The sequence below is a fragment of the Lampris incognitus genome, chromosome 1 (genome assembly GCF_029633865.1).
Source record: "Lampris incognitus isolate fLamInc1 chromosome 1, fLamInc1.hap2, whole genome shotgun sequence".
In the NCBI taxonomy this organism is placed as follows: domain Eukaryota; kingdom Metazoa; phylum Chordata; class Actinopteri; order Lampriformes; family Lampridae; genus Lampris; species Lampris incognitus.
In genome coordinates, this window is record NC_079211.1 from 92743881 (window position 1) to 92764417 (window position 20537).

The 20537-nt window shown below is 46.9% G+C and overlaps 1 protein-coding gene across 3 annotated transcripts in view; it reads left to right on the forward strand.

The window, feature by feature from the left end:
* mfsd14bb (major facilitator superfamily domain containing 14Bb) overlaps positions 1-20537 on the forward strand; it is a 148669-nt gene that overhangs the window by 93498 nt on the left and 34634 nt on the right. For all 3 annotated transcript variants that reach the window (XM_056274036.1, XM_056274196.1, XM_056274114.1), the window contains 2 exons: positions 3093-3206; positions 17290-17361. In XM_056274036.1, coding sequence (XP_056130011.1) covers positions 3093-3206; positions 17290-17361 — 186 coding nt within the window. The remainder of the gene's footprint in view (positions 1-3092; positions 3207-17289; positions 17362-20537) is intronic.

Sequence of the window (20537 nt, forward strand, 5' to 3'; positions counted from 1 at the left end):
TTTTGCATAGTTATGACTGTATCTCTATCTTAGCAGCAGAACTCTCAATGCCCTGGGAAGACAGGCTAGCCGTCTCTCACCAACAGAAGAAAGCCAAGTACCAGGATTTGATCGATGAAGCGTTCGTTAAAGGATAGTACGCAATCTTGTTTCCCATTGAAGTTGGCACCCGTGGTTTCCCAGCAACATCAGTGTGCTATTTCCTACAGAAGATGGGTTTGGAACCCAGACAATTGAGGCAAGCCATTGGTGAGATAGCCATGGCAACTGAGACCAACTCAAGATGGTTGTGGTTGATGAGAGTCCACAGTTGGAACCCTTCTGCAGGTGAAGGCTAATTTGGTCTTTGCTGCCCCACTCAGGCGTGGTGTACAGACTAAGGGGCAAGATGCTTGTGATCTTGAGATACCTGCTGAAGATGCAGAAGAGTTCACTGCAATGCGAATGCTCTGACCACCCTTCCACCAAGGAATACCATCAAGAGAAGTAACTTACAACATCTTAAGTAGCTCCTGCACTCTCTGCTTGTAGCAAAGCATCACTGATGTTTATTTCACCTATGATGAAAAAGCTCTCGTGGTTGCGATGATTAAAAGCCTTTGAAAAACGTTTGTTCTCGCTGTGGCCACGCCCTCTCCTCATTCACTCTCTAGTTCGCTCGAGCAACGTTGCTTTCCATGGCTACCCGATCTAAGTCAACCGTGTGCATGCACGAATCGCATCTACAGTTGAGTCAGATCAGGCAGCAAGTGTCAAAACCAAAACATTATGTATTCGGGTATGAGTCTTGAAAGTAAATGAGAAGTCGATCATATTTTGCAATCCAGAAAATCATTCACTGCTGATCTCAGCAGAGGAGAACTGGAGGAACCCAGGATGAACCAAAAATAATTCACCTTATTTACCTCACCTCCACTGGAAGTGCCATAGTCTCCAATGTTAAAACTCCGCTATGAAAATACAATGTCAAGAGTAGTATTAATCACAGCTGCAAATCATCTGAGCTACAGTAAAACATTTCCCATGGCTGAGCTATTACCGTTGTTTTAAGACTGAAAGTCAAATCACCTTAATTTTACATAATGAAAATCGTGACGGTTAAATACATTTGATGTCTTTTAATCAGGGATTTGAAATTATGATAGCCTGATCTTTCATTTCCTGGCACGCTTGGTCTCTTTCATGCGAGGGTCCAACAAAGACGCTGCACATCCACAGACTGACAACGTCTTTAATAGGTAGATGTCTTAGCTTGAATGCTCCATATTAACAACTTTTTTTTTTCATATTTCCCGTTCAATCGACATGGGCACTGCGCAAAAGTCTTATAATGGCAGGAAAAATTCTGGTTTTTCTGTGTGTGTGTGTGTGTGTGTATTTTCCTTCTCTCGGCAGGAGAGAAAAAAGGGTTTGTTGCCATGTTTGAAAATCAGAGAAGGGGTGATAGATACGCCTGGCGGAGATCTGCACTCTACTGATTTAACTGCTCTTGTTCTTCTAGTGTTGACTTTTGACAACTAGATTAAACAAATAAGTGCACACAAAACCCCGCGCCCAATATGCTGATCACTTATCAGTGACTTTGTAAAAGTCTACTGCAAGATCTTGTTTGCTGTTATTAAATTGAAACACAACCATGGCAGAGGTGTTTGTAAACTTTGAGTCATTACGTGACATGATGATAGAAGACGTGCACAATAAGTTAGGCTAATGACCTTCATAAGAAGAACAAGATATACTTTATTAATCCCCGTGGGGAAATTCATCCTCTGCGTTTAACCCATCCTAGCCATGTAGCTAGCAGCAGTGGGCAGCCACTGTGCAGCACTTGGGGACCATCACCTGACTCGGGCACAGCCAGGAGTATTAACCCTAACATGCATGTGTTTTTGATGGTGGGAGAAACCAGACCACCCGGAGGAAACCCACGCAGACACAGAGACAGCATGCAAACTCTACACAGAAAGGACCTGGTACAACCTGGGGTTTGAACCCAGGACCTTGCTGTGAGGCAACAGTGCAGCGGCGTACTGTGACAAGCAGTGAAAAATAGTTGTTAGTTGCCAAGGATAATAAAAAGGGAAGGGAAGTAGTAATGCCACGATTCCATAATCATTTATTGGTCAGCAGTGTCAGTGTTTTTGTGACGTGACATTCTAACCAGTGCATCACTCTGTTCTCTCCAGTTAAACCAGTCTTTCCACTTAAACCAGTGGCTCTCCAGGTAAACTGGTCGTTCTCAAGCTTTTAGGATCACAAACTCCCAAAACAAAACAAAGCCTCTACCTCCAGGCACTAACTCTGCCAGCCACTAACTCTGGGCTTCTAAATGTGTGGCTATATTTAACTGTGAGACTGGATAAAGTGCCCATTGTCTTACTTGCCTCAGTAACTGTTGTTTCAGTTCTACACTGCAATGATCCAATCTGTCCTCAGCACATCCATCACTGTCTGGTTTGGATCGGCCACCAAACAGGACAGGGACAGACTACAACAGAGAGTTACGTCTGCAGAGAACATCACTGGTGCCAGTCTGCCCTCCATTCAGGACTTATACACCTCCAGACTAAGGAAACAGGCAGGCAACATCACTGCAGACCCATCACACCCTGGTCACCACCTGTTCCAACTCCTCCCCTCTGGCAGGCGCTACAGAGCACTGTACCCCAAAACAACCAGATATAAAAACAGTTTCTTTTCGTGGGCTGTCATTCAAATGAACACTTAATACTGTCAATAAATCCAACCATGTTGTATATACTGTACTGTACATTGTAGGTATACTGGTACACTGTCATGTCCATCTACCTCAGGCATGTATGTAAGTAACCTGCTAACATCTATTTCAGCATCTCTGATATATTCTCTGTACCACTGCACTATCACCTCTTATTTCAGCTGTATAAGTCAATCCTTGTGTATATGTGATGTGCTGTAGTGTTGTTATCCTGTGTTAAATACACTGAGAGAGCCATGAAACCGGAGTCAAATTCCATGTACATGCAAACCTGCATGGCCAATAAACATGGTTCTGATTCTGTCTGGAACCTGGCTGGTGTTAAATGTGTCTGTTTTGTGTGTTTTCCCTCCAGTCTCTGAGGCGTGTGGGGAAGGACACCACTGTACTGCTCATCTGTGTCACAGTTTTCCTGTCTTACCTACCCGAGGCCGGACAGTACTCCAGCTTCTTCCTGTACTTAAGACAGGTAAGAGACAGACAGGGGTAAACAACATGTACAGTCAGTACGTGTACAGTCAGTCAGTCAGACAGACGGTAAAACATGTGCAGGTAGATGGGTGTTACTATTGCTCTGTGTCACTTATTCCCCTTTTCCACTACATGGTACCGACTCGACTCGCAGAGTGTCGTTTTCCATTACCGTAACAGTCCCCCTCAGTGTAGCTGGTCTGCATTGATTTTGGTACCTGCTTCAGTTTTTTTTTTTTACCTCGACAAAGGCGGTACCAGAAAAGTAGAAAAGTGATAACTGTTACCAAAATGCCAGTACTTTCCAATACTGGAAAACGAAAGAGTCGAGTTGAGCCGGTACCGTTTCGTGGAAGAGGAGCATTACTTGATGCTGAAACATAGACACTCTGTACTCTGTCAGCAGTGGGTTCACCAGACTCTTTCTGTTCTTAGACACCATTCAGACTGAGTCATTAAGTTTATAATGCAGCAATTAACAACAACCTGTCAAACATTCCCTATACTGATAGAATACAGAAAACACACTTTAAAAAAAAAGTCGGAATAAATCGGACTTTGCTGTGTTCTTCACCACATATTATTATAATTCACATATAATAATATGTGGCCTGATATTGGGAAAGAAAACATTAAATATGACCACTTTTTCAGGTGCAGTAGTATAATACTGTCTGTATTCACTTGTTTTATGCTGCCTGTGTTTAGCCATTATACTTAATTATTACCCCCACCAGGTGGCAGCCTTGAGGGGATATTGCGTTTGTTGTGTGTGTGTGTGTGTGTGTGTGTGTGTGTGTGTGTGTGTGTGTGTGTGTGTGTGTGTGTGTGTGTGTGTGTGTGTGTGAACCTCTTGTGTTTGTGGTGATCGAAAACCCTTGAAAAACGTTTATTGTCGCTACCGCCGCTCTCTCTTTTCATTCTCTTTCTAGTTTGCTAGCTTGCCCCCCCCTAACCTAAATGGCGACCTGGAAAAGAGTCTAGGGAACCTGTCCTCCAATGTTATGCATGCTGCCTGCAATTTGGGTGTGTTTTTTGACTCCAAGCTCTGTTTTGACAAACAAATCACCAAGGTAGTACATTCTTGCTTTCTCCAAATTAGGAACATTGCAAAAGTTAAAAACGTTCTATCTCAAACGGACCTTGAAAAAGTCATGAAAAAGTCTCATCACGTCTGGATTATTGTAACTCCCTGTATTCAGGGCTCAGTCAAAAGTCCATCTCCCGCCTCCAACTCATCCAGAACTCAGCTGCCAGGCTGAACATATCACTCCCAGTCTTGCAGTGCTTCACTGGCTACCTGTTAGGTATAGGGTTGATTTTAAACTTTTACTAATTACTTTTAAAGCCCTACATGGCCTTGCTCCAACATACAGTGCATCCGGAAAGTATTCACACCCCTTCACGTTCCCCACATTTTGTTATGTTACAGCCTTATTCCAAAATGGATTAAATTCCTTTTTTTTTCTCATCAATCTACACAAAATACCCCATAATGACAAAGTGAAAAAGGTTTGTAGAAATTTTTGCAAGTTTATTAAAAATAAAAAACTGAAATATTGCATGTACTTAAGTATTCACACCCTTTACTCAGTACTTGGTTGAGGCACCCTTGGCAGCGATTACAGCCTCAAGTCTTCTTGGGTATGAAGCTACAAGCTTGGCACACCTATATTTGGGGTATTTCTCCCATTCGTCTCTGCAGATCCTCTCAAGATCTGTAAGGTTAGATGGGGAGCGTCGCTGCACAGCTATTTTCAGGTCTTTCCAGAGACGTTCAATGGGGTTCAAGTCTGGGCTCTGGCTGGGCCACTCAAGGACATTTACAGACTTGTCCCGAAGCCACTCCTTCATTGTCTTGGCTGTGTGCTTAGGGTCGTTGTTGTGTTGAAAGGTAAACCTTCGTCCAAGTCTGAGGTCCTGAGCACTCTGGAGCAGGTTTTCATCAAGGATCTCTCTGTACTTTGCTCCATTCATCTTTCCCTCGATCCTGACTAGTCTCCCAGTTCCTGCCGCTGAAGAACATCCCCACAGCATGATGCGGCCACCACCATGCTTCACTGTAGGGATGGTATTAGCAAGGAGATGAGAGGTGCCTGGGGTCCTCCAGACGTGACGTTTGGCATTCAAGCCAAAGAGTTCAATCTTGGTTTCATCAGACCAGAGAATCTTGTTTCTCATGGTCTGAGAGTCCTTTAGGTGCTTTCTGGCAAACTCCAAGCAGGCTGTCATGTGCCTTTTACTGAGCAGAGGCTTCCGTCTGGCCACTCTACCATAAAGGCCTGATTGGTGGAGTGCTGCAGAGGTGGTTGTCCTTCTGGAAGGTTCTCCCATCTCCACAGAGGAACGCTGGAGCTCTGTCAGAGTGACCATCGGGTTCTTGGTCACCTCCCTGACCAAGGCCCTTCTCCCCTGATTGCTCAGTTTGGCTGGGCGGACAGCTCTGGGAAGAGTCCTGGTGGATCCAAACTTCTTCCATTTAGAAATGATGGAGACCACTGTGCTCTTCGGGACCTTCAAAGCTGTAGAAATTCTTTTGTACCCTTCCCCAGATCTGTGCCTCGATACAACCCTGTCTCGGAGGTCCACAGACAATTCCTTTGACTTCATGGCTTGGTTTCTGCTCTGACATGCACTGTCAGCAGTGGGACCTTGTATAGACAGGTGTGTGCCTTTTCAAATCATGTCCAATCAATTGAATTTATTATGGGTGGACTCCAATCAAGATGTAGAAACATCTCAAGGATGATCAGTAGAAACAGGATGAACCTGAGCTCAATTTTGAGTGTCATAGCAAAGGGTGTGAATACTTATGTACAGGCAATATTTCAGTTTTTTATTTTTAATAAATTTTAAAAAAATTCTACAAAACCTTTTTCACTTTGTCATTATGGGGTATTGTATGTAGATTGATGAGGGAAAAAAAGGAATTTAATCCATTTTGGAATAAGGCTGTAACATAAACAAATGTGGGGAAAGTGAAGGGGTGTGAATACGGTCCAGATGCACTGTATATCACTGATTTACTCACACCCCATGGGCCTGGTTGCTGCCTGTGCTCCTCAGGCAGGTCCTTTTTAACTGTTCCCTGAGCCAGCCTCATGACTAAAGGCGACTGGGTATTTTCTGTAAGAGCCTCACAGATCTGGAACTCCCTACCTGAGGAAATTAGGCTAGCAGCCTCACTGCCTTCTTTTAAATCACTTCTTAAAACGTACTCTTGCAGGAAGGATTTTGGGAAGGTAAATCCATTGTTGGCCGATATTTATTTATTCATTTTTATATTGTTTATATCGGCCATCCATCCATTATCCGAACTGCTTATCCTGCTCTCAGGGTCGCGGGGATGCTGGAGCCTATCCCAGCAGTCATTGGATGGCAGACGGGGAGACACCCTGGACAGGCCGCCAGGCCATCACACAGGGCCCACACACACACACACACACACACACACACACACATTCATACCTAGGGGCACTTTAGTACGGCTGATTCACCTAACTTACATGTCTTTGGACTGTGGGAGGAAACCAGAGCACCCAGAGGAAACTCACGCAGACACAGGGAGAACATGCAAACTCCACACAGAGGACGACCCCCAAGGTTGGACTACCTCGGGGCTCAAACACAGAACCTTCTTGCTGTGAGGCGACCGCACTAAGCACTGCACCACTGCACCACTGTGCTGGCCTATTTATAATTTTACATTTTTAATTCTTTATATTTTTATGTTTTTCTTTCATCACCTTATTTTAATTGTTTTCATCATAATCCTTGTCTTATTAGCTCTAGTTCTCTTCATTTTAATTATGCTCTTGTGACTTTACCTTGTTCTGTGGAGCATGTCTGGCATTATGTCCTATAATTGTATTGTATTTGGTTTTATCTTGGCTATGTGATTATTTTATCCTGTTGTGTAAGGCACCTTATAACGTTGTTTAGAAATGTGTGATATAAATAAAATGTATTATTATTATTACTTCCTTCTTGCTAATCCACCGCACTTCCAGATTCACTATCCCCAGATCTTCTAACCTTCTCTCTCTCATTTTCTTCGTTCATCAGCCCCTCAAAGTACTCCTTACACCGTCTTAGCACACTCTCCTTGCTTGTCAGCACATTTCCATCTCTATCCTTGATCGCCCTAACCTGCTGCACATCCCTCCCAGCTTGCTCCCTCTGTCTAGCCAGTCGGTACAAGTCTTTTTCACCTTCCTTAGTGTCTAACCTTTCATACAACTCACCATACACCTTTTCCTTTGCCTTTGCCACCTCTCTCTTCACTTTACATTGCATTTCCTTGTACTCCTGTCTTCTTTCTTCATCTCTCTGACTATCCTACTTCTTCTTTCCCAACCTCTTCCTTTGTATACTTTGCTGTACTTCCTCATTCCACCACCAAGTCTCCTTGTCTTCCTTCCTCTGTCCTGATGACACACCAAGTACCTTCCTAGCTGTCTCCCTCACTATTTCTGCAGTGGTTGCCCAGCCATCCAGCAATTCTTCACACTTTCCTCCCTGAACTCCACACAACAGTCTTCCTTCTTCAACTTCCAACATTTGATCTTCAGCTCTGCCTTCACTCTCTTCCTCTTCTTGGTCTCCAAAGTCATCCTACAGACCACCATCCGATGCTGCCTAGCTACATTCTCCCCTGTCACCATCTTGCAGTCTCCAACCCCTTTTTGATCACACCTTCTACATAAGATATAGTCCACCTGTGTGCACTTTCCTCCACTCTTGTACGTCACCCTGTGTTCCTCCCTCTTCTTGAAATATGTATTCACCACTGCCATTTCCATCCTTTTTGCAAAATCGACCACCATCTGTCCTTCCGCATTTCTCTCCTCGACACAATACATACCCATCACCTCCTCTTTCTGTTCCCTTCACCAACATGTCCATTGAAGTCCGCTCCAATCACCACTCTCTCCTCCTTGGGTACACTCTCCACCATGTCATCCAACTCACTCCAGAATTCTTCTTTCTCTTCCATCTCACACCCAACTTGCGGGGAATATGCGCTGATAACATTCACCAATACACCTTAGATTTCCAGCTTCATGCTCATCATTCTGTCTAACACTCTCTTCACCTTCAGCACACTCTTGACATACTCTTCCTTCAGAATTACCCCAGCTAATTTCTCCTCCCATTTGCACCATGGTAGAAGAGTTTGAACCCACCTCCGATGCTCCTGGCCTTATTCCCCTTCCACCTGGTCTCTTGCACACACAGTATGCCTACCTTTCTTCTTTCCATCATATCAGCCAGCTCTCTCCCTTTACCAGTCAGTGCCAACATTCAAAGTTCTGACTCCCACCACCACACACCTACCCTTTTTCCTCTCCCCGTGCCTCTGGACATGCCTTCCCCTTTTCCTTCTCTTTCTCCCAATGGTAGGATACCTTCCACTGGCACTGTGCTGGCCAACAGTACTAATGGTGGTCATTGGTAACCCTGGCCTCGACCGACCCAATATGGGAATCAGCTTTATGATTCGCATATTTGATTTAGGGTATATTTGATATATTTTGGATATATTTGATTTATGGGTATATTTGATTTGATTTAGGGGTAGTCCAACCTTGGGGGTTGTCCCGCGTCGTCTTTGTGGAGTTTGCATGTTCTCCTTGTGTCTGCGTGGTTTACTCCCGCAGTACAAAGACATGTAGGTCAGGTGAACCGGCCTTACTAAAATTGTCCCTAGGTGTGTGTGTGTGTGTGTGTGTGTGTGTGTGTGTGTGTGTGTGTGTGTGTGTGTGTGTGTGTGTGTGTGTGTCGGCCCTGTGATGGCCTGGCGGCCTGTCCATGGTGTCTCCCCGCCTGCTGCCCAATGACTGCTGGGATAGGCTCCAACTTCCCCATGACCCTGAGAGCAGGATAAGCGGTTTGGATCATGGATGGATGGACATTTGATTTAGCATATTCCGTCCTGGAATCTGCAGTCCGCAGACACGGGCCTGCTTTCCGTCCCCCACACCAGCCTGCAGACTTTTGGGGAGAGAACCTTTAGTGTGGCTGTCCCCACTCTTTGGAATTCTATTCCAGCAGAAATCTGCAACGCTGCTTCTTTGGACATTTTTAAAAGACTACTGAAAACCTACCTTTTTACTAAGGCCCATGGTCTGTAGTCTTTTTTTTATCTTTGTTTTAATCCTTTTATTTTTTTTGGTTATTCTTATCCAGTGTAAAGCGTCCTTGGGTTCCTTGAAAGGCACTATACAAAACTAAGGTGTTGTTGTTGTTTACATTACGCTAGATGGCTTTGCTGACGCAACCCTCCCCATTTATCCGGGCTTGGGACCGGCACTAAGAATGCACTGGCTTATGCATCCTCAGTGGCTGGGTTATTCAAACAAAAGAAAAATTACTTTCTGCTTTTACATTTGGATAAGACCGAGATGCTGGTCATTTGCTCTGCGAGACACAAACACCAGTTTGATCAAGTAATGAAAACAATGGACAACTCTGTGATTTTTTTTTAATCCCCCCCCCCTTTTTTTTTTCTCCCCAGTTGTATCCGGCCAATTACCCCACTCTTCCAAGCCGTCCCAGTCACTGCCCCACCCCCTCTTATGATCTGGGGCAGGCTGCAGACTACCACATGCCTCCTCCGATACATGTGGAGTTGCCAGTCAATTCTTTTCCCCTGACAGTGAGGAGTTTCACCTGGGGAATGTAGTACGTGGGAGGATCATGCTGTTCCCCTCAGTTCCCCCTCTCCCCTGAACAGGTGCCCCAACCGGCCAGAGGAGGCGCTGGTGCAGTGACCATTTTGTCTGTAGGGACGCCTGACCAAGCCGGAGGTAACACGGGGATTCGAACCAAAAATCCCTCTGTTGGTAGTCAACGGAATAGACCGCGATGCCACCCGGATATCCTACAACTCTGTGATTTCACAAAGTGTGGCAGCCAAAACTCTTGGTGTTACCTTTGATCCCAGCCTTTCCTTTGATAAGCACATGAAAGAAATCACCAAGACTGCCTTTTTTCACTTACGTAACATAGCTAAAATTCTGTCTTTTCTCTCCATGGCTGACATAGAGGCTCTAATACATGCATTTGTTTCATTCAGACTTGATTACTGTAACGTTCTGTTTTCAGGTCTGCCACATGCTAGTACTAAAAGTCTTCAGATGGTTCAGAATGCTGCTGCTATATTCCAGACTAAATCTAGGAAATTTGACCATATTACACCAATTCTTGCCTCCCTTCATTGGCTTCCTATCCATGTTAGATCAGACTTCAAGGTGCTTCTGCTGACTTATAAAGTCCTAAATGGGGTTGCCCCATCTTACCTGTCTGATCTCCTTAAACCTTACCTTCCATCTTGAGCTTTCTGCTCTCAAAATACAGGGCTCCAAAGTTAAAAAGAAGTCAGCTGGTGGCAGGGCCTTTTCCTATCGGGCCCCGTTCTTGTGGAATAACCTGCCTGCTGCCATCAGACAATCAGAGTCTGTTGAGTCCTTTAAATCTAGACTTAAAACTCACTCTTTGCCTTAACCTACAATTAGTTGTCTTTTAAGTTGAGTGCTTCACAACCTGTACTGCATGGTGGGTCAGTTTCTGTCTCAATTAATTTACCAACCACTGTTATGCCGACCAGATTATAGAGTATAGATTATAGCGTATAGATTATCAGAAATCAAAAACAATTTATTGTCATCTCATTCATGTACTTTCATACACAAAAGAGACGAAATTTCGTTTCTCCCAGCCCACAGCAGTGCAACACAATAGACAAAAAAAAAACACATTTCCAAAAGACAATGACACTGTGGCAGGAATGAGGAAAAACACAGGAGACCAAGGCAAGTTTGATGTTTATTCCTCAACTCCAAAAACCAACTGCAGCAGGAACAACCCTGTACCGGCGAGCCCGGGAACGTAAACCACGCCCCCAGCTCACAGTCCTGCTGGGTGAGAGGCATAGCCCCTAGTGTCCGCCACACAGCCCCCCCCCCCCCCCCGAACACCCAGAAGGGACTCCTGGAAAGAAAATTAGTGTCTCACTGGAGGCTTAAGCAGCCTGCCATAACGGCTGCGCCGTCCCTCAGCCGAAACAGTAGGTGAAACGCAGTCCAAAGCCGGCTGAGAAGCAGAACGCTGAACCCGTGAAGACACTGCCGGGGTCCTGGAAGGAGGGCGACCCCGACGGGGAACCTGGGCCGGAAACACAACTTCGCCTGCCACCCTGTGCGCCGGTTTAAGCCTATCAAGCGTGACACGCTCCCTACGCCCACCCATATGTAGCACAAAACCCTTAGGACCCATCTCAAGAACCCGAAATGGGCCATCGTATGGGGGTTGGAGGGGCGAGCGGTGAGCATCATGCCGTACAAAAACAAAACGAGCCGACATGAGCTCCGCAGGCACGAACGACTGCGGAAAACAGTGGTGAACGGGGCCTGGAACCTGAGTGCTGTCGGACAAAAAAGGATAAACGGCCAGACGGGGTTGAGGAGGGGAACTCCCAGGCAAGAATTCCCCAGGGACGCAGAGCGGCTGACCGAGCACCAGCTCAGCGGGTGACGCGTCGAGGTCCTCCTTAGGAGCCGAACGCAACCCAAGCATAACCCAAGGTAAACGATCCACCCAGTTATCATTCGAGAGCTCAGCGCGCAGCGCTGCTTTGAGCAACCGGTGAAAACGTTCACACAACCCGTTAGCCTGAGGGTGATACGCGGTAGTGCGGTGTACCTGCACACCCAAGGATCGCGCAAGTGCCGACCAGAGCTCTGACACAAACTGGGGGCCCCTGTCTGAGGTGATATCTGACGGAGTGCCGAAACGGGCGACCCAGGAGGAAAGAAAAGCACGTGCAACATCCGAGGATGTTGTGGAGGATAGAGGGACATCCTCTGACCACCTGGTGGTCCGATCTACCACTGTGAGCAGGTGCGTAAAACCCTGTGAAGAAGGTAGAGGGCCCACCAGGTCCATATGCACGTGGTCGAAACGTCTGGCCGGGATCGGAAACGGTTCGAGGGGCAATTTAGTGTGCTGGTGGACCTTAGCGCGCTGGCACGCTACACATGCAGCTGCCCACCCCTTGACGTCCTTGCGGAGGCCAGGCCAGACGAACTTGGAACCGACCAACTTCACCGACGCCCGAACTCCAGGGTGCGAGAGGGAGTGAATCGAATTGAAAACTCGACGGCGCCAGGCCACTGGGACAACGGGGCGGGGACGGCCGGTGGAGACATCGCAGAGGAGGGTAGGACTGCCTTCCTGCATCACAGCGTCCTCTAGCTTGAGACCGGTACGCGTTGACCTAAGGGCAAGGACGTCCGGGTCGCTGGGCTGGTCGGCAGCCATAGCGGAGAAATCCACACCGAGGTGCACAGGACACACAAGCACACGCGACAGACAATCAGCAACAGGGTTGGACTTCCCGGCCACATGCTGAATGTCCGTTGTGAACTCGGAGATCGCCGCTAGGTGGCGCTGTTGACGAGCAGACCACGGCTCAGTCACCTTGGACATGGCAAAAGTCAGCGGCTTATGATCCACGTAAGCCGTGAATGGGCGACCCTCCAGCAGGAAGCAGAAATGCCGGGTTGCAAGGTGCAGTGCCAGCAACTCCCGGTCAAAAACGCTGTACTTGCGCTCACTATCCCGCCGTTTGCGGCTAAAAAATGCGAGTGGCTGCCACGCATTCACCACACGCTGTTCAACCACAGCCCCCACGGGCTATGTCAGATGCATCAGTTGTTAAAGCTATGGACGCCGTGGGTGTGGGATGGGCGAGGAGGGCAGCGTTCGCCAGGGCACTTAGCTCCGTCAAAGGCCTGGACCTGTTCGGGAGTCCAGTCGACAGGGTCGTTAGCCTTCTTAAGCCGCAGGGCTTCGTAAAGTGGCTGAAGGAGGTGGGCAGCGCGAGGGAGGAAATGGTTATAGAAATTCACCATGCCCAAGAATTCCTGCAATGCCTTAACAGAGACTGGACAGGGAAATTCCGCCACCGCTTGCACCTTAGAAGGCAACGGGACCGCGCCTTGCGGCGAAATGCGGTGACCCAAGAAGTCACTCACCGGCAGTCCAAACTGACACTTGGCTGGGTTGACTATCAGGCCGTGTTTGTCCAGACGACGGAAAACCTGTTTCAGGTGCGCCAGGTGCTCTTCAGCTGACGGACTGGCCACTAATATGTCGTCGAGATAAATGAACACAAAAGCAATGTCACGCAACACCGAGTCCATCAGCCTCTGAAAGGTTTGCGCTGCCCCCTTCAAGCCAAAAGGCATGCGCATGAACTCAAAAAGCCCAAACGGGGTGATCACTGCGGTCTTGGGCACGTCCTCTGCGCGCACGGGAACCTGATGATAGCCGCGCACCAGGTCCACCTTAGAGAAAATAGTGGTACCTGCCAGGCGTATGGAAAAGTCCTGTATGTGTGGGCACCATGTGAAGCGGCGAGGCCCACGGGCTGTTGGAACGCCTCACTATACCCAGACGCTCCATGATGGCGAACTCCTCCTTAGCTATAGCCAATTTTACTGTGTTGAGGCGCCGCGCGCGCGCAAAAACTGGCCGTCCCAGAGTGGGAATGAAATGTTCTACCCCGTGTTTAGTAACCGCGGTGGAAAAGGCAGGCGTAGTCACCGATGGAGAATCCGCCAGCAAACGCTGAAAAACATCCCCTAATGCTAAAAAGTTAGCGTGTGTTAACGGCCCGGCTCCCCCTGTCTCGCACTGAACAGTGGCGAAAGACACAGCATCAATTAAACGGCAGTTTGCAACATCAACCAGCAGACCATTAGCACACAGAAAATCCGCGCCGATAATAGGAACAGTAATGGCGGCCACTACAAAGTCCCACTCAAAATGGCGCCCGTGGAAGCAAACAGTCACCAACCTTGTGCCAAACGTCGCAATGGATGAACCGTTAGCTGCACTTAACTGTGGGCCGCCGCCTTCGGCCGACCTGTCTGTCTTAGCAGGAGGCAGTAGGCTCTTTTGCGAGCCTGAGTCCACCAGAAACCGTCTTCCTGACATCGTGTCCTTAATGAAGAGCAGCTCACTACGTCCGCCAGCGCCCACAGCTGCTACTGAGTGCTGGCCCTTGAGTTTCCTGCCGCCTCAAACGTGCACGGAGGGACGCAGCGCCTCGCCTTGCCGCCGAACCGCTGGTGGAAGAAACAGAGGCCTCTCCCGCGCCGTCTCCGGGCAGTCACTTCAGCCACCACTGCCGGGTCCGCGTCCTCCGACGTCGGCTGCAGAGGCTCCGATGCCACACTCTGCACAGAGAACCGTCTGGTAGCCAGCAGGACCCGATCGGCCTCCTCAGCCAAACCTCGGCAGTCACCAGCGGCTAGACACGGGGAGTTAGCCAAAGCCGCGCGCGCAGGAGACGGGAGCTGGCGCAGGAAAACGTGCGGGAAAAGGAACCCACCTTCGTCTGAGCCTAGCAGCGACAGCATATTGTCCATGAGATCCACAGCCGTCCCGTCGCCCAAACCGGATAGGGAAAGGATTCTATCTGCCCTCTCTGCGGTAGATAGGCTGTATCTCCGGAGCAGAAGATGTTTGAGGGCGACGTATTTATCGTGTTGCGGAGGGGCGCGCAATAGCTGCATGGCCCGGCGTGTGGCCTGCTGGTCCAGCGCAGCGACGACCAAATAGTATCTGGAGTCGTCCGCGGAAATTCCACATAGGTGGAACAGAGCCTCGACATGCTGGAACCACGAGGCCGGGTCGCTCTGCCAGAACTCTGGGAGTTTCACAGCTGCAGCGAGAACGGCCGGCTGTGAGAGTTGGGGCGGCGTGGCCGAAGTGGATTCACACTCCTCTTCTGCTCCAAACATATCATGTTGGGGTCACCAATGTGGCAGGAATGAGGAAAAACACAGGAGACCAAGGCGAGTTTGATGTTTATTCCTCAACTCCAAAAACCAACTGCAGCAGGAACAACCCTGCACCGGCGAGCCCAGGAACGTAAACCACGCCCCCAGCTCACAGTCTATAATCTATAGATTATAGAGTATAGGTTATAGTGTATAGATTATAGAGTATAGATTGTAGAGTATAGATTATTGACTGTCGCAAACTTTTCTTCTCTCACGTCTTTTCTCTCTCTCTGAATGATGTCTTCTCCTTTCTCTTCTTCTGTGTGTGTGTGAATGGTGTCATGTGAGTCTCCCCTGTGTACATGTGCAGTCGGTCCTCCTACCAGGTCTCCATGGTGACAGTGGTCACCACGTGGACACTGCTGGGCATCCCCCTCATCACATTTTCTATTTATATATCATAAATCCGTATAATTTTGTTATCCTGTTTTAATGTTATGTCCTGCTCTCATGTGTGTGTGACTGATGTTTTTTTGTTTTTTTACATGGAGATGTACAGTGGCGTCTGGACACTGCTTGACATCGTCCTCATCATATTGTTCATATATTTTATAATTCTGTTAACCTCTTTCAGTGTTGTATTGTGTAAATTGTGTAAACACAACATCATTGCATGTTGTCCATCTTGGGAGAGAGGTCCTCCTCTGGTGCTCTCCCTGAGGTTTCTTCCTAGTTTTTCTCCCTGTTAAAGGTTTTTTAGGGAGTTGTTCCTTATCTGATGTGATCTGAGGACAGGATGTTGTGGTGCTGTAAAGCCCCCTGAGGCACATTTGTAATTTGTGATATTGGCCTATACAAATAAAATTGACTTGACTTAAAGGAAAAAAATTAAAACTAACAATCAGCCTATGTCACACTATTTGCGTGAATCACAGAGTGTATCTAGATCATGGATGAGTTCAACTAACAACACTTTTCTCACGTGAGATAATTTGACAAACTTCTAAAACTCACTCTGCCAGTAATCCCCTGAGGCTGACTCTTACAACATCACCATTAAGACTAACTATGCCCAGATACCAACCACCCTTATTTGCGATCACTCTTCCGTGGTGAACGGGTGCGTTTTTTGTTGTCCAGCATCAAAGCGCAGCTCCACGGAAAACAGTCTAATTTCCTCCGGCAGCTCGTCAGCTGAAAATCGTCGTCTGAATACCTTGAAGGAGTCTTAGTTGCAGTTGTGTCAACGTTTAAGAAATGAAAAAAGGATCCTGTCGCCGTTCTTCTCTGTGAAAGCTGCATGTCTTACAGGATAACTTAACTGGTTATGATAGCGGATATGATGGCGGTTGATTAGCGGATGAACAAGACTAAGTTATCTTCCAATAAAACCATGGCCAGCTGTAATGTGAAGATGCATGGTCCTTTGTTTTTCTGTTCTTCTGCTCTTCTGCAGAAAGGGTATAAAGAGAGAGCAAATTTCAAATTGCCGCGGTTTAATGGCGAAATTGCGTCACTGGATACAGTACTGTTATAGCCATAATGTTACAGTGAAAGGTGAAGCGGTGGGTGAAGATCACCTGTGAGGTTGAGCAGGGAGTTATGGGTATAGTAGTCCACAAGCAGCACCGGTCCCTACAATTATGAAAACAAAGACAGTGTTAGGGTCAGACCAAAATGGTCCCATAGCAAACCTTCTCTTTTTGGGGTGTGCAAGTTCATATTAGAGTTGGTTGCACTCATGCGAGTGTCCACCTAAGAGGCTGCACATCCACAGACTGACAGGCAAAAGTTTTTCATTAGGTAGATTTTTTTAGCTTGAGCGCTACATATTAAACCCCCCCCCATATTTCCTGTTCAATTTCCTGTATAAGAGTCTCATAATGGCAGGAAAAACACTGGTTTTTCTGTCCGTTTGTGCATGTATCTGTCCACTGCTAGTCTCACATACTACTGGGCCTGTCAGCCTGATAATTTTTGTGCACAGTTATGACTGTATGATCAAGGACCTTTCGTGGTTGCGGTGATTCAGGACCTTTGAAAAACCTGTTTTATACTACAATTGTGTGCTAACTCCTCGGCTGGTTTTTCACCTGAGCCCGAGCACCAGAGAAGGGAAGATACACAGGCAGTGCCTCTGTTTTTCCCTTCCCCAGTAGGTGATAAAAAGGGATGGTTTGTCCTCTACTCCGAGCACCGGAGAAGGGGTGACATGCCCGGCGGGGATCTGCACTCTTGTAGCTACTGTATGTGTACGGTTGTTGCAGTTTACCTCTGTCTGTGTTTCAGGTGATAGAGTTCTCCCCTGCTGCCATCGCTGCTTTCATCGCCATGGTGGGAATCCTGTCTATTGTAGCTCAGGTACAGTACTGCTCTATGAGCCATTCATCCTCTTCTAGTGAATAATAGTAATGATAATCATGATAATGTTATTATTCATGATAAAGATAATTTGATTTATAAAGCACGTTTTAGTAAGGATAGATATCCACCTACTCCAAGTTAATCCATCCATCCATTATGCAAACTGTTTATCCTGCTCTCAGGGTCGCGTCGCGGTGATGCTGGAGCCTATCCCAGCAGTCAGTGGGCAGCAGGCGGGGAGACACCCTGAACCCTGCATGGTCGCCAGGCCATCACAGGGCCAAATTCCAAGTTAACATCAGATAAAATAAAATTTGAATAAATAAAAAGGAAAAAAATAGATAAAAAGAAAAAAGGAAAAATAGATAAATAACTAGAAAATTGCCAATTAGTCTTCCTGTTTCTCCAACCAGACTCTGCTCTTATCCCACTGTAGTGTCTGTGTTTGTTTTGCATGATTTTTAAAAAAAAAATTATCTGACTCCAAATTAATATCAGATAAAATTTAAAAAAGCGTGCAAAACAAACACAGACACTACAGTGGGAGAAGAGTAGAGTCTGGCGTGATAAATGGGGAGACTAATTGGCAAATTTTCTATGTCGGCTATTCTATTGAATCAGGGTGGAGAATTTTACTTCTAAATGGAGAATCCTGACATTCGGTGCATGGGTTTCCTTTGTTTGTTTAAAGCCAGAGGTTACAGGAAAATCTGTACACTGCATCACAGCCTCCCATAGTATTTTTACCTGACCCAGCAGTGTTTAGTCCACCAAGATCTGCACACTGCATCACAGCCTCTCATAGTGTTGTTACCTGACCCAGCAGTGTTTAGTCCACCAAGCATGTTCAGCATAGTAACAATAACAACAACAGCAATAATGATAATAATAACAATAACAATAATAATAATGATAATAATCCCGCTTTTTTTTAAATTCCAAAGACATGTAGGTCAGGTGAATCGGCCATACTAAATTGTCCTTAGGTGTGTGTGTGTGTGTGTGTGTGTGGGTGGACGTCGGCCCTGTGATGGCCTAGCAGCCTGTCCAGGGTGTCTCCCCACCTGCTGCCCTATGACTGCTGGGATAGGCTCCAGCATCCTCGCGACCCTGAGTAAGGATAAGCGGTTTGGTTAATGAATGAACAAATAATAATAATAACAACAATAAGAATAATAATAACAGTAATAATAATAACAGAAGAATGATGTACCAATAGTCAAAGAGATGCTGAAACAACAGATTCAAGCAAAGGCATAGCGACTCAGGAGATTCGACAAGAGGAGCAAGTTCTTTTGGCAAAACAAGATTTTCAAAGAAGATGCCAAAAAATTCTATCATGAGCTGGGCAAGAAGATAGACGTCAATGAACCACCTACAATCGAAGAAGTCGAGGAGTTCTGGAGTAAGATCTGGGAGAACAACAAAAGACACAATGAGGGAGCTACATGGATCCAGCAACAACAGGATCAATACAAACACATACAGAACCAAGAATGGTCGGACATCAACACCACTGAGACCACTGCTGCCATCAGCAAGACCAACAACTGGAAGGCACCAGGGATAGAAAGAATTGCCAACTTCTGGATCAAGAACCTGCCCAGCATCCATGAAGACCTCACATGGGCCTACAGTGATATCATCAAGAATCCAAAGAAATGTCCCCAATGGCTCACATGGGGAACCACATACCTGCTCCTGAAGACAGGGGAGACACAGAGCCCAAAGAATTGCAGACCCATCACCTGCCTACCAACAATGTACAAGATCATCACCTCCATCATCACAGAGAGGACCTATAGCTTCCTCGACAAAAACAACTTGTTATCAGCAGAACAGAAGGGATGTAAGAAAGGTAGCTATGGATGCAAGGACCAGCTACTCATCAATAAAGCCATATTGCAAGAGGTCAAATCGAGAAAAAAAAGAACTTGTCAACAGCATGGATTGACTACAGGAAGGCATTTGACAGCATGCGACACTCCTGGATAGAGAAGATCCTCAAGACCTACAGAGTCTGCCCAACAGCTGTCAAATTCATCACGGAGAGCATGAAGACCTGTAAGACCACCCTGAATCTCCATCATGCAGAGGGGTTGTTAACATCGAGACCAAACAAGATCAGAAGCGGAATCTTCCAAGGGGACTCACTATCACCACTGCTCTTTTGCCTTGCACTAGCGCCACTCAGCAATCTACCGAACAGCAGCAGCTATGGATACAATCACAGAATGGCAAACTGACCCACCTGTTCTACATTGACGACCTCAAGACGTTTAGCAAGGACGACAATCAGCAGAAGGGTCTACTCACCATCGTCAAGACCTTCAGCGACGACATCAAGATGGAATTCGGAATCGACAAGTGTGCCAAAGCCACTTTCAAGAAAGGAAGACTTAACAAGACTGCAGACTTAGACCGTGACACTGACACCGTAATCAAAGAGCTCGACCAAGATAGCACATACAAGTACCTAGGAGTGAACGAAGGAGATGGCATACAACACTCAACCATGAAGGAGAAGATCTGGAAAGAGTACCACAGGAGAGTGCATATGGTACTGAAGAGCGAACTCAATGTGGCTAACAGAATTGAATCTATCAACACCCTAGCAATACCTGTAGTGGCCTACAGCTTCAACATCATCAACTGGAAATTGAACAACATCAAGAGACTAGACACCAAGACAAGAAAGATGCTGACCATGGAGAAGATGCACCACCCGAAAGCAGATGTCGACAGGCTGTACCTACCAAGAGCTCCAGGAGGATGAGGCCTAGTCCAACTGGAACTGACCTTCAAGACTACCACTATCGGGCTGGATGCATACCTGACAAAAACAGATGACCCACTCCTCCAAATAGTAAAACATCAGATCTACTCCATCAATAAAGAAGCTACACAATTCAAGAAAGCTTGATGTCCCAGAAACCCCACCGACAGAAAATGAGGCAACTACCATCTATGCCAAATGAGTGAAGTAGAAGGCAAAACACCCTGGCCAGTGGCAACTGCAAAAAACCTGGGAGGACAAAGCAATGCACGGGAAGTACCCAAAAAGAATGAAAGATGCAGACGTGGACCAACAAAAGACACACCAGTGGCTAAGGAGCACCGGGCTTAAAGCAGAGACGGGAGGGCCTGATAATCTCTGCACAAGACCAGAGCCT